General features: G+C 47.4%; 2 protein-coding genes across 8 annotated transcripts in view; one reads left to right on the top strand and one right to left on the bottom strand.

Moving 5' to 3' along the window:
- Positions 1-12572, bottom strand: part of TMEM241 (transmembrane protein 241) — a 188035-nt gene that overhangs the window by 59392 nt on the left and 116071 nt on the right. The gene's annotated exons all lie outside the window — the stretch shown is intronic.
- The window catches only part of CABLES1 (Cdk5 and Abl enzyme substrate 1), a 128913-nt gene that overhangs the window by 94263 nt on the left and 22078 nt on the right, over positions 1-12572 (top strand). For all 4 annotated transcript variants that reach the window (XM_054017794.1, XM_054017793.1, XM_054017796.1 and 1 more), the window contains one exon: positions 527-630. In XM_054017794.1, coding sequence (XP_053873769.1) covers positions 527-630 — 104 coding nt within the window. The remainder of the gene's footprint in view (positions 1-526; positions 631-12572) is intronic.

Below are 12572 nucleotides of genomic sequence, written 5' to 3'. Positions count from 1 at the left end.
TGTACCCTGACTGCCCAAAACTTTCTCCACTCCCCTCCAAAAGCCCCCACCCGTTTCTTGACTGCCCCATCCAGAACCTCCCTGTCCCTTCTCCTGCCCCCCCTTACCCTGCTGCTCAGAACAGGGTGTTGGGCTCTGTGCCAGCCAGACACATGGCTGAGCTCCCCAGCACAACACAAAACCCGGTCCCTGGCCCTGCACAGGGCTGCCGGAGCGGGCTGCAGGAGGAGGAGCTGCCGGCCGGCTCAGAATGCAGGGAGGGGGGGGTGGGAGGAGGAAGCTGCTCCGGAGTCCAGCCCGGGACTTTCCTGCAGCCCTCCCAGCCGCTCGCTCGCTCTGCTCTGCCAGGGGAGGGGGAAATCCCGGACATTGTGAGTGCTTTACAAATTCCCCCCGGACGCTATTTTTAGCACACAAAAGGAGGACATGTCCGGGTAAATCCGGACGAATGGTAACCCTAGTTAAGTCTAAGACATCTCTTGATGCAGTTAATTGTTCAATCACTTTTTTTATATGTTCTTTATAGGCAGTGACCTGGGAGACTATATTGACTATGACCCAAATCTTTTAGATGATCCTCAGTGGCCATGTGGCAAGCACAAGCGGGTTTTAATATTCCCTTCATATATGGTGAGTAACACTTGGTAATAGTTAGTAGGTACAATTTGATCCTAGTGCTTAGGACTTTGAAATCTCCTGCTTAAAATCATCACACACCATTTATACCTCCTAACAGCAGCATTTTGGAATCCCTTGTTCTACATGACAAGGGACATGTAAAAGTAGGTCAGTGTGGGTGTTATAAAAGTAAAAGCTTTTATTACTGCTTAATTTCATGGACATTTTAGATGTAAGTCTTGTCGGTTAATAATGCATTTATTCTGTTCCGTCTTTCAGTGGGTTACCTTTATTTCCTCTCCTTGGCACTTATTTCTCGTGTAAATGTGATATCTGTTGCTTTTAGTTTTGTATGAAGCTGCACAAACAGCGCTGTGTTTTTTTGATTCCTGTCATCGCTAGGACAGAACTCTGGTTTCCAGCAGGTTCTTTATATTCTTTGAAGGTGTTGTACGGGCTGCTGTCTGTTTTGGCATGGGTTGCTCTTTGTAGTCTCAAAGTAAGAAGGAAAGTCCCATCACTAGCAAAAGCCATATATTTTCCATGATGTCCAAAGCTGTAACAATTCAGGCTCACAATTCTGCCCATCTCAGTATTTTATGCGAGAAGAGAAATGGCTCTGCAGCCTTTTATTTGTTTTTAATTGCATCAAGTTTACATTATCCTTCCTAGAATTTGGTGCACATCTTTTGATTGAGGGGGCAGTCTTACAACATGCATTACATAAGAGTGTGCGCGCACATGCACAGTGCATCCAAAGGAGGTGAGAGGTATTTTGGCTTGCACCTCATGACTAGTGAAATTGAGTGGGGAAAATACTGGATCTGTTTTTGAGATTGTTAATGTTCCCTGTCCTCCTGCAGGAAAACCAGCTTCTCTCAACCGAAAGATCATTAAACCATTGCTCAAGAAATCTTCCATTGAGACTGATTTGGCAATCATTGCTTTGTTTCTAACCTTCCCCACATGGATAAGGATATTGGGAAGTCTGCAGCAAGGCAGCTTTTGTTTCACCTAGAATCCTCTGATTTCTTTTTCCTTGGTCCCTCCTTTTCAATCTGGCTTTGGCACGGGTATGGCTGGGAGACTGATGTAGTCTCATTTATGGATGATTTCCATCTAGCAATAGACAGAGGTCACATGTTGATGCTACATCTTTCAGGCTTGTTATCCATCTTCAATTGTGCTGGCCACAAGATTTTGCTGCCCACCTGTGGCTCTTTGTTGGGATAGATGGCATTGGTTGGGGGTTTTCAGACTTCTAGAAGAATCACAGAATTTAAGGCCAGAGGGATCATTAGATCATCTAGTCTGACCTCCTGTATATTTCAGGCCATAGAATTTTATTCCATTATCCTTGCATTGTGTGTGCATTAATCCACAATTAACTTGTGTTTGACTAAACCAGACAGGGGTGTGCACGGGGAAAAAAATTTGGCCACTTTTGGAGGGACTCGCTCTCCCCCTGCAGCCGGAGGAGCTGTCATCTCTGGCCCCGGAGGAATTCTGTGCCCCAACTGATTGGGGGGACTGTATCCCTGCTTGTCCGCTCTTGTGCATGCTCCTGAAAGCAGATCTTCCAGAAAAGTATCCAGTTTTGATTTGAAGACCTCAAGAGATGGAGAATCCATGACATCCCTTGGTAGTTTGTTCCATTGATTAATTATCCTCATTGTTAAAGACTTACACTTTGCTTCTAATTGAATTTGTCTGGCTTTAACTTCCAGCCATTGCTCCTTGTTATACTTTTCTCTGCGAGATTAAAGAGGCATTTAGTACCCAGTATTTTCTACTTACCAAGGTAAGTATCCACCATAATCAAGTCACCTGTCAGTCGTCTTTTTGATAAACTAAACAGCAAAGGCTAATGCGGGACAGTTGTTCATCTTCAGAATTCTGCAAGTATTCTGCCACTTGCTGCTTTACATTTCTGAAGCCACTGTGTGAAACGGGGAGATAGTCTGGCTGTAATACAGCATGCAGCTGATATACAGCTCTCAGTCTCTTCAAGAATGAGCAGTGTGTTCTCTCCCAGGCCAGGCAGAGTTATAGACTTAGGTGAGGCCGTGGCCAAAGCTCATTGTAGACAAGAAAGAGGTGATGCCAAGTGACGCATATAGAATTATTTTGGAGGGGATTCACCTAATTTATGTCCAGGAGGCTCACAATTTGGAGATGCTCTTGAATTCTCTGCTAATACAGGTACCCAAAAGTGCCTTTATACACAAATCTGTAAATGGTGATGATTGCACCTGTTTGTCTAACGATGGCCTTGCCACAATTATGAATACCAAATCAATAAACAGGATTACTGCAGGACTGTTTATGTGATGCTAGCACTGAAGACTGTTTAGAAGCTACAGTAGCACAGACTTCAGCTGCTTGCTTGGCAGTGTGAGCTGAAGAAAGCATATCACACCAATTCTGTGATGACTGCATTGATTCTCTGCAGCCAAGCCTAATTTGGGACATTCGTTCTGCTATGTAAAGCCTTACAAGTTTGAGACCTGGATACCTAAGGGACTGACATGGCCTCTCAGTACACCAGCAGAGCCACTGGAGCACTCAGGCGGGATTCCTACCTTGAAAGGTCAGGCAGCAGGACATTTTCAGGGAAAAGTTGACTATTCTTCTCCTGGTATTCCTCTGTCATCTTCTTTTACCCCACCACTCAAAGGTCTATGTGAGAGACAAGGCTGGTGATGAAAGGTGCCCAGGTCTAGTGGCGTAGTGTTAAAAAAGAAAAGAAAAGAAGTAGGTAACTTAACCTAAATTAAATTCCATATTCCCAAATGAGAAATAGGTAAACTCGGTTTACTCAGGTTTACCGTCAACTACAGTACTTCCTATACCCTATAACCCCTCTCTCTTCTCCTAGCAGCAAATCAAAAGACTGCTGGAAAAAGAATAGAGACAGGCTGACTACACATTAGCTTGATAGCAAGGAGAAGGTGATCAGCTCCTCAGGGGCTCTCTCTCTCTCTCTCTCTCTCTCTCTCACACACACACTCACTCACTCACTCATTTTCTTTCCTGCTCGTCTTTCACACCTTCCATCCACTCCTTGTCTCTGTCCTCTCTACCTCCTTTTACCCTCCCGCCCCCAAGACTATCCAACATTCTTTTCCAGGAGGGACACAGGATCATTCTCTCCTTCCCCATGCACCTTAAGTAGCTGCTGTTTTCTTCAAGCAGCCTGTGCTCCCCTAGCTCCTGCTGGCTCTATCCCCTGTTCCTGATGAAAAGAGAGGGGGTTCCTACCTTCATCTGACAGTGGGAGGGTTCCAGACATCTAAAAGGAACACTAGAATAATGTGAGGCGGAACACCATTGACCATTACGCACATTGACCCTGGAGGGTTATTTTTGATTAAAGTGATGTCAGTGGATATAAACTGCTCTTAAGATTGGAAATGGGGTTTAGGGCTATTAAACTAGAGTCTTCCAGAGTGTTGCAAACTGTTGGATGCTGGCATTTTGGTAGGTAGAATTCCAGGTAAAATATTTTCTGCTATCCTGTTATATGGCCAATAGTATTGGAATCCACATTGATATTCAGATTATGCCATCCTGTAAGCCCAGACTTAAATATCTGTAGGACTGGGGTCATGAGTGCTTCTGTAACTTTACTTACATGAGCAGCCCCACATAAGTCAATGGGTAAAGTTATGCATTCCAAAACCATTCCCAAAACTCTTGTTTTTTGTTATGCTATTCTATAATGTCTTAATTAGGGTTACCATTCGTCCGGATTTACCCGGACATGTCCTCCTTTTTGTTCTAAAAATAGCGTCCGGGGGGAATTTGTAAAACACTCAAAATGTCCGGGATTCCCCCCCTCCCCCGGCAGAGCAGAGCGAGCAGCTGGGAGGGCTGCAGGAAAGTCCCGGGCTGGACTCTGGAGCAGCTGTAGAGGAGCCGGATCCGCCCTGCATTCTGAGCTGGCAGCTCTCCCCTGCAGCCCGGTCCAGCAGCACTGTGCAGGGCCAGGGACCGGGTTTTGTTGTGCTGGGGAGTGCAGCCATGTGTCCGGCTCGGCTTGCACAGAGCCCAACACCCTGTTCTGAGCAGCAGGGTAAGGGGGCCAGGGAGGTTCTGGAGGAGGCAGTCAAGAAACGGGTGGGGGCTTTTGGAGGGGAGTGGAGAAAGTTTTGGGCAGTCAGGGTACAGGTAGGGGGTAGGGTCCTGGGGGGCAGTTGGGGGGGTCTTAGGAGGGGGCAGTTAGGGGACAAGGAACAGGGAGTCTTAGGTAGGGGGTGGGGTTCTGGAGGGCAGTTAGGAGCAGGGGTCCCAGGAGGGGGCAGTCAGGGGACAAGGAGCGGGGGGGTGGGGAGCTGGGAGTTCTGGGGGGGGGGCTGTCAGGGGGCAGGAGTGGGGAGAGGGATCGGAGCAGTCAGGGGACAGGGAGCAGAGGGGTTTAGATGGGTTGGGAGTTCTCGGGGGGGCTGTCAGGGGGCAGGAGTGCAGAGAGGGATCGGAGCAGTCAGGGGACAGGGAGCAGAGGGGTTTAGATGGGTTGGGAGTTCTGGGGGGGGGCTGTCAGGGGGTGGGGAGTGGTTGGATGGGGCGTGGGAGTCCCAGGGGTCTGTCTGGGGGTGGGGGTGTGGATAAGGGTTGGGGCAGTCAGGGGACAAGAGGCAGGGAGGCTTAGATAGGGAGTGGAGTCCTGGGGGCAGTTAGGGGCAGGGGTCCCAGGAGGGGGCAGTCAGGGGACAAGGAACGGGGGGAGGGTTGGGGGTTCTGGGGGGACGGGAAGTGGGCGGGGCTAGGGCGGGGCTCCTCCCGTCCTCTTTTTTGCTTGCTGAAATATGGTAACCCTAGTCTTAATAGTATAGTTCCACTTTAGAACAAAGCAAGCAGAATTTGACTGGTAAGTGTCTTTGAAGGGCATTTTGCTTGCAATAGGAAGGTGCTGTTCTAATAGATGTCAATTTCATCTTCTTCATAATTTTGTTCTGGATTTGCAGAACACTGGCTCCACCCTAGAGAGTGAGTGGCTTCTAAAGATACGGACATGATTCCAAAGATATTGATTTCTCTTAGAACAGTGTAAAACTGTTGTAACTCCATCAACTTCAGTGGAGTTACTCCTAATTTATATCACCGTGAGTGGGTGCAGAATCAGGGTCTGTTAGATAGTTTGGTTGCATAATTGTTTCCAGTTAACTTTCTTCCTCCAAAATGTTTTGTCTGCAAATCACCATATGGTGCCATTAAAGCAGATTGCAGCTGGAGCTCTGAGAGATAAACATGCAGTTTTCTGAACATGCCTAGCCATTTTAATATTAATAGAACACTGCAAAGTGACCACAGCAGTTGCAGACCTACTATGTACTGATTCCAATCTGTTTGCAGTCCTGAACGGAATGCAGCTTTAATTATTGCTTTTCACAAGTGCAGAAGTGGGAGGAGCTGAGGGTGACCCTGGTGTCAGCAATGGACATTTTGTTCAGGATGTGTTGAGCTCGGGTTTATAATTACAGTTTTATTAGTTGGCAGGCATTTATCATTAGAGTTTAGCAGCTGCAAGCTTGCAGAATTTTCCCCCTTTATGGACGTGAAGATCAATTAATAGGGGGAGCGAGAGAGGGAAGGTGACGAGATGATCTGAACAAAGGGAAATTTTACACATATTGGGCCAGATCCTGAGCGGGTGTAAATGTGCATGACTTCACTAACTTCAGACTATAATTATAACCTTGTATATTGTTCTTGTAATTCTAGTTTTCTGATTTAAACCATGTGGGCCATAGTCCTTACTTGAGTAAAACACTGAAGTCAAGGGGAATTTTGCCCTAGTAAAAGACTGGGATTTGGCTCAAGGTATGAGAGACTCTTCCTGACCCCTGTTTGTTTTGTTTTTACACTGAAATATGTGGGTTTGGGGCTTGATCTTGCTTGGCATGGAGTGTCCTCAACTCCTGTTGAGTCTGACTGTTCACACTTACACTGGCTTTATAGTAGTGTCGCTCTCGGTTTCAGTTGAGCTACTCTTGATTTATAGAATTAGGCTCATTGACTGGAGGCCCTCAGTGCTGGGACCTGGGGGGAGAAGCTCAACCTTAAGGAGAAAGATGCAATTGTAAGGCAGATTTGTAAAGTGATGCTCAAACTTCGCCTTGTAGGGGAAGATTTTCAAAGGCACAGATGGTAAGTGCTTAACTCCTGTTGATTTTCAAAGACTGAAAATCATCTCTGTGAAGTCTCTTACTTTGAAAGGGAGTCCTGTAGCGAACTCCCCATCCTCCATGCTGAAAACGTGTCTTTTCAAATTACTAAGGCACCACAAAGTAAATTTTGTACTTAAATATAAATAAAATATTCTATTTTAGGGAGGAGGTAGAATAAATCATGCTAAAATAAGTGGTAACATCCTTCCTTGACGTATCAAAAAATAGTATTTCTTGCAGAGTCTGAAAAAAATCTTTAAGCGCACCAAAATAATAGCTACAATAGTGTCAGAAAAAATTCCAGCTCCTCTGCTAGAGACCCATCAACACTGCACTTCAGGTTTGTGTACATTCACTGGCCCCTCTGATTGTTCCTGTCTCTCTCCTAACTACTTCCATTCTTCTGAACAGGGACAGTACTGAAACTAAGAATGTAACCAAAACACATTATGCACAGGCAGAGAAAAAGAAAAACTCTACACGAAGGTTCTCAACCTTTTTCTTTCTGGGCCCCCCAACATGCTATAAAAACTTCATGGCCCACCTGTACACAACAACTCTTTTTCTGCATATGCAGTAGATTAAAAGCCAGGGCTGGCATTAGGGGGTATCAAGCAGGACAACTGCCTGGTTTAGCTGTTTGTCCTACGTCCCAACCGATGTCTGGTCGGGACGCAATTTGTCCCGATATTTCGTTTGCTCAGCAGGCAGCACTTGGCTTTTTTTTTTTTTTTTTTTTTTTTCCCCTGCCCCCCCCCCCCCCCCCCCCCCCCGCTCCCCGGCCTCCCAGTGTCCCGATATTTTCTTCGTCTGATCTGGTCAACCTACACATAACAGGGGACCTGCAAAGCTAATTTGCTGGAGCTTCAGCTTCAACCTAGGGTGGTGGGGCTCAGGCTTCAGTCCTAGACCCCAGTGAGTCTAACGCCACCCCCTGCTTTCTGGTTTATTTTGGCAGACTTCCCTGAAACCTGCTTGCGCCCCACAGTGGGTCCCGGACCCTTGGTTGAGAATCACTGCTCTACAACACATGCAAATTTTTTTTTTTCTGGTGCAACATAAACCACGAGCGAGATGTTTGAGTGGTTCATGTATGTTGCCAAAACCTGCCGTTAAAAATCTAGTTTGATAGTATCTAGAGCTTGAATGGACTCTTCTATAATACTTGGGCCTTTGTTTTTCCACTTAGACCAATGAAGTGAGCATTAAAATTGCTTTCAGGAATTTACATCATTTTCATTGCACTGGTTTGATTTTTTTGGTATCAATTTCTAATGCTAACATATCATTTGACATCACTAATGACCAAGTATCAGATTGTGAACCTGTCTTCTTATGCCAGGCCAACCAGCAGCCTGTGAAATAATCATTATTTGGGAAGTACATCCTGGAAATGTGCGTATGGATGCATGCGAGGAAGAAGCACAATGGATGCCATATTTGTGCTACGAATCCTCATGGAAATGTTTGGAGTGAAGAGACAACACTTGGTCTTTGTGGACCTGGAGAAGGCATATGATCATTTACCAAGAGAACTAGTTTAGTGGCGTTTGTGGCAGAGAGGTGCACCAGAAAGATATGTCCATCTTACCCAGGATATATATGATCAAAACTAAATATATATAGCAGAGAATTTTCAGTAAACGTTGGCCTACATCAGGGATCAGCGTTGAGCCCCTTTTTGATTGCGGTTGTCACAGAAGTGAGAATTTATGAAGCGAGCAGCTTTGGAATAGGTTTTTGCTGATGACTAAGTAATATGTGTGGTAGATTGACAACTTTGAACTGGCAACATAGTTTTGAGCAGGGGCCCAAGGCAGAAAGCCCAAGCCCCGCTGCCCTGGGGCTTTGGCTTCAGCCCTGCTTAGCAGGGCTCAGGCTTTGGCTTCAGCCCTGTGTGGTGGGACCTGGGGTTCAGCTTTATACCCTGAGCCCCAATGAGTCTAACGCTGGCCCTGGCAACCCCATTAAAATAACTCGCGACCCACTTTGGGGTCCCAACCCACAGCTTGAAAACCACTGGCTTAGAGTGAATGTTGCTTACAGACTGTCCCCCAACCCGAAGCAAATACTCACCAGCAACTACACACCACACAACAAAAACACTAATCCAGGACCTATCCTTGCAACAAAGCCCGTTGCCAACTCTGTCCACATATCTATTCAAGGGACATCATCATAGAACCTAATCACATCAGCCACACTATCAGAGGCTCGTTTACCTGCACATCTACCAATGTGATATATGCCATCGTTAGGGTTACCATACGTCCTCTTTTTCCCGGACATGCATCGTTAGGGTTACCATACGTCCTCTTTTTCCCGGACATGTCCGGCTTTTCGGCAGTCAAACCCCCGTCCGGGGGGAATTGCCAAAAAGCCGAACCTGTCCGGGAAAATGGAAGCTCTGCTCCTCCCCGACTCTTCGGCTCTGTTTAAGAGCCGGGCTGCCTGAGCGCTACCGGCTTCGGGCAACCCCCGTGCCTCCGGACCCTGCGCCGCCGGAGCCCGGTAGGGGAAGTGCCCGGCTGGGGGCGCAGGGTCCGGAGGCATAGGGGCTGCCCAAAGCCCGAGCGCTATCGGCTTCACGGTTTGCCGGGCAGCCTCCAGACCTTGCGCCCCCGGCTGGGCGCTTCCCCTTCTGGGCTTCAGCTGTGCTGGGGAAGCGCCGGCTGGGGGCGCAGGGTCAGGGGGCTGCCCGGCAAACCCTGAAGCCGGTAGCGCTGGGGCAGCCCTTTCCCCCTGGCTGGGAGTGGGAGGGAGGAGGGGGCGGAGTTAGGGCAGGGAAGGGGTGGGGTTGGGGCGGGGCTAGGGGTGGGAAAATGGGCGGGGCCAGGGCCTGTGGAGGGTCCTCTTTTTTTTATTTATGAGATATGGTAACCCTAGCCATCATGTTCCAGCAATGCCCCTCTGCTATGTACATTGGCCAAACCGGACAGTCTCTGCGTAAAAGAATAAATGGACACAAATCAGATGGCAAGAATTATAACATTTAAAAACCAGTTGAAGAATACTTCAGTCTCCCTGGTCACTCAATTAGACTGTAGCAGGGTGGACACCTGCTCCTGCCTGGAAGGGCCTGAGATAGCCCAGGGAGCAGGCAGCAGGCAGTGTGAAGGCTGAGCTGATCGGGGGAAGTGGCTGCAGCTGGGGCCACGCACCAATCAGGCTTCAGATGGCCTGTATAAAGAGGCTGGGAGCCAGGAGCTTAGTAGTCTGTCTCTGAGTGCAGAGAGAGAAGGGCCTGGCTGCAGCAAGCTAGAGACAGGGTACCTGAGTGGAGCAGGGCTGGGGAGAGGCTGAGGAGCTCCAGCCTGGATAGCCTCAGGCTGCGGCCTAGCGGAAGGCCAAGGGGTACTCAGGGTTGCAGAGGACAGCCCAGGGCTAGTCCAAGGGAGCAGGTCCAAACCCCCCTTGCCAGTGATGAGTGGCATACTGCAGTCTGCCCCAGGGAGCGGGAGCTAGTTGGTGACTGGCAGTGGCCTAGTGCTGAGGCAAGGTGGGGATAGTGGGTGGGGGTTCTCCAGGGAGGGGAGACCCAGATCTGTGGGGTACTGCCAGGGGGCAGCATCCCAGTAATAGGGGCACTGGGTCCTGGGAAGGACACGGGCCAGAAGTAGGGACACAGCGGATCACCAGCCTGCAGAAGGCGTTCCAGACGCTGGATGAGCTGATTCCCCGAAACAACCATGAGGGGGCGCTGCAGGGGTGAGTCCACACCATTACACAGACCTAAAAGTTGCAATATTACAACAAAAAAACTTCAAAAACAGACTCCAACGAGAGACTGCTGAATTGGAATTAATTTGCAAACTGGACACCATTAAATTAGGCTTAAATAAAGACTGGGAGTGGATGGCTCATTACACAAAGAAAACTATTTCCCCATGCTTATTTTTCCCCTACTGTTACTCACACCTTCTTGTCAACTGTTGGGCCATCCTGATTATCACAACAAAAGTTTTTTTTGTTTTTTTTCTCCTGCTGATAATAGCCCACCTTAACTGATCACTCTTGTAATAGTGTGTATGGCAACACCCATTTTTTCATGTTCTCTGTGTGTGTATCTTCCTACTGTATTTTCCACTGTATGCATCCAATGAAGTGGGTTTTAGCCCACGAAAGCTTATGCTCAAATAAATTTGTTAGTCTCTAAGGTGCCACAAGTACTCCTCGTTCTTTTTGTTGTAAGACCGAGGCTCTGAAAACTGAGGGAGAAGAACTCTGCCTGTGATATTCTTTATGGTGAGAGCTTAGAAGAGGGAAACAATTTAAATACACCTCTACTCTGATGTAACATGACTCATATAACATGAATTTGGATATAACGCGGTAAAGCAGCGCTACGGGTGGGGTGGGGCTGCGTGCTCCGGCGGATCAAAGCAAGTTCGATATAACACAGTTTCACCTGTAACATGGTAAGTGTTGTTTTTTTTTTTTTTTCCTCCCGAGGACAGCGTTATATCGGGGTAGAGGTGTGCCTAGGATCAGTGGTTGTTGATGCTGGTGTCCTCATGAGTGATGCCTGGCATTGTACTACAGCTGCTTAGTGCAAATGGTGGGAGCTGACCCCAGTTTCTGTGATGAAAAGATGCCGATAAAGATAAAAAATAGAGTGTATAAAACTGTAATTCAACCTATCTTAATGTACAGAACAGAGACTTGACCAGTCACAAGGAAGGAAATTAGTATGCTCTCCACCAAGGAAAGGAAGATGTTGAGGTGGTCAGATGATTGGACACTCCATGGGAGAAAATGAAACGAGGGGCCTAATACAGGTTGCCCCAGTTGAAGACAAGTTAAGGGAGCCTAGGTTATGTTGGTATGGATACATCCAGCAGAGCCCCAAGAGTTATGATGCTAGGATGGCTCATGAAATGATTGTGGACAGAAGACAACCAAATGGGAAGACCAGAAACTTGGTATATGGAATCAATATCAGTGGACCTTGGAGAGACCAATCAGCACAGATGCCTGGCCTACTATCATGAGTTTTGGAAGAAGGCTATAAAAGTCGCTGATCACGAATAGGAAAGTACCAAGAAAGAAGAAGAGGATGCCTTGATACTAGATAGCATCAAAGAAGAGGATGCTTTGATATTAGATAGCAACACAGTCCACATAGTGCAGCAATGTGTTTTGCTTAGAAGAACTATCTATCCTGTTCTGGGGGAATGTGCTGGAACTTCAGTATTGATCAGAATCCTAGCCCAAGCAGAGCCTGGATCAGAGGTACGGTGAAACTTCAGGCATTCAAGATTGGCTGTGTTTCTAAAAAGTTCTGAGAAATGTGACTAGCCTCCTCCCACCACATATATTTGAAACTGCAGAAAATTCCTTTTGGCATCCTTCTTTTCCTCTTTCATTTTACCCATTGCTACCGTTCCCCACTGTGTTCCCCACAACCTGCTTCTGATTCAGCTGTATGGCCTCTATTACTATTGCATGTCGGGGTTTTGCCTCTAAAACTATTGACTATCTAAGCCAGTGGTTCTCAAACGTATTTGATCATGCCCCCCTTCTGTGTATCTGTGGCCATTTATGCCTCCACACACATACTGCATTTTCCATCCCTTTGTTCTTGCAGCAGAACCCAGACAGTAAGGTCCCAATGGTGGAGAGTCCAGCTGCATTGCTGGTTGGGGTGGAATGGGGAATGCTATTTAGCATCTCTCTCAGAAGTCCCCATCAGCAGACTCTTCTGTTGCCCAGCCATGGTTTACGTCTGGCCCTCTCTGGCAGAACTCCTGGGATATGGATGTAGCCGTATTGCTGTCTACTCTC

This window comes from Malaclemys terrapin, chromosome 2 (assembly GCF_027887155.1).
Source record: "Malaclemys terrapin pileata isolate rMalTer1 chromosome 2, rMalTer1.hap1, whole genome shotgun sequence".
Classification (NCBI taxonomy): Eukaryota; Metazoa; Chordata; order Testudines; family Emydidae; genus Malaclemys; species Malaclemys terrapin.
The sequence above is the reverse complement of the archived record's forward strand: the minus strand, read 5'-3'. Positions and strand labels throughout refer to the sequence as shown.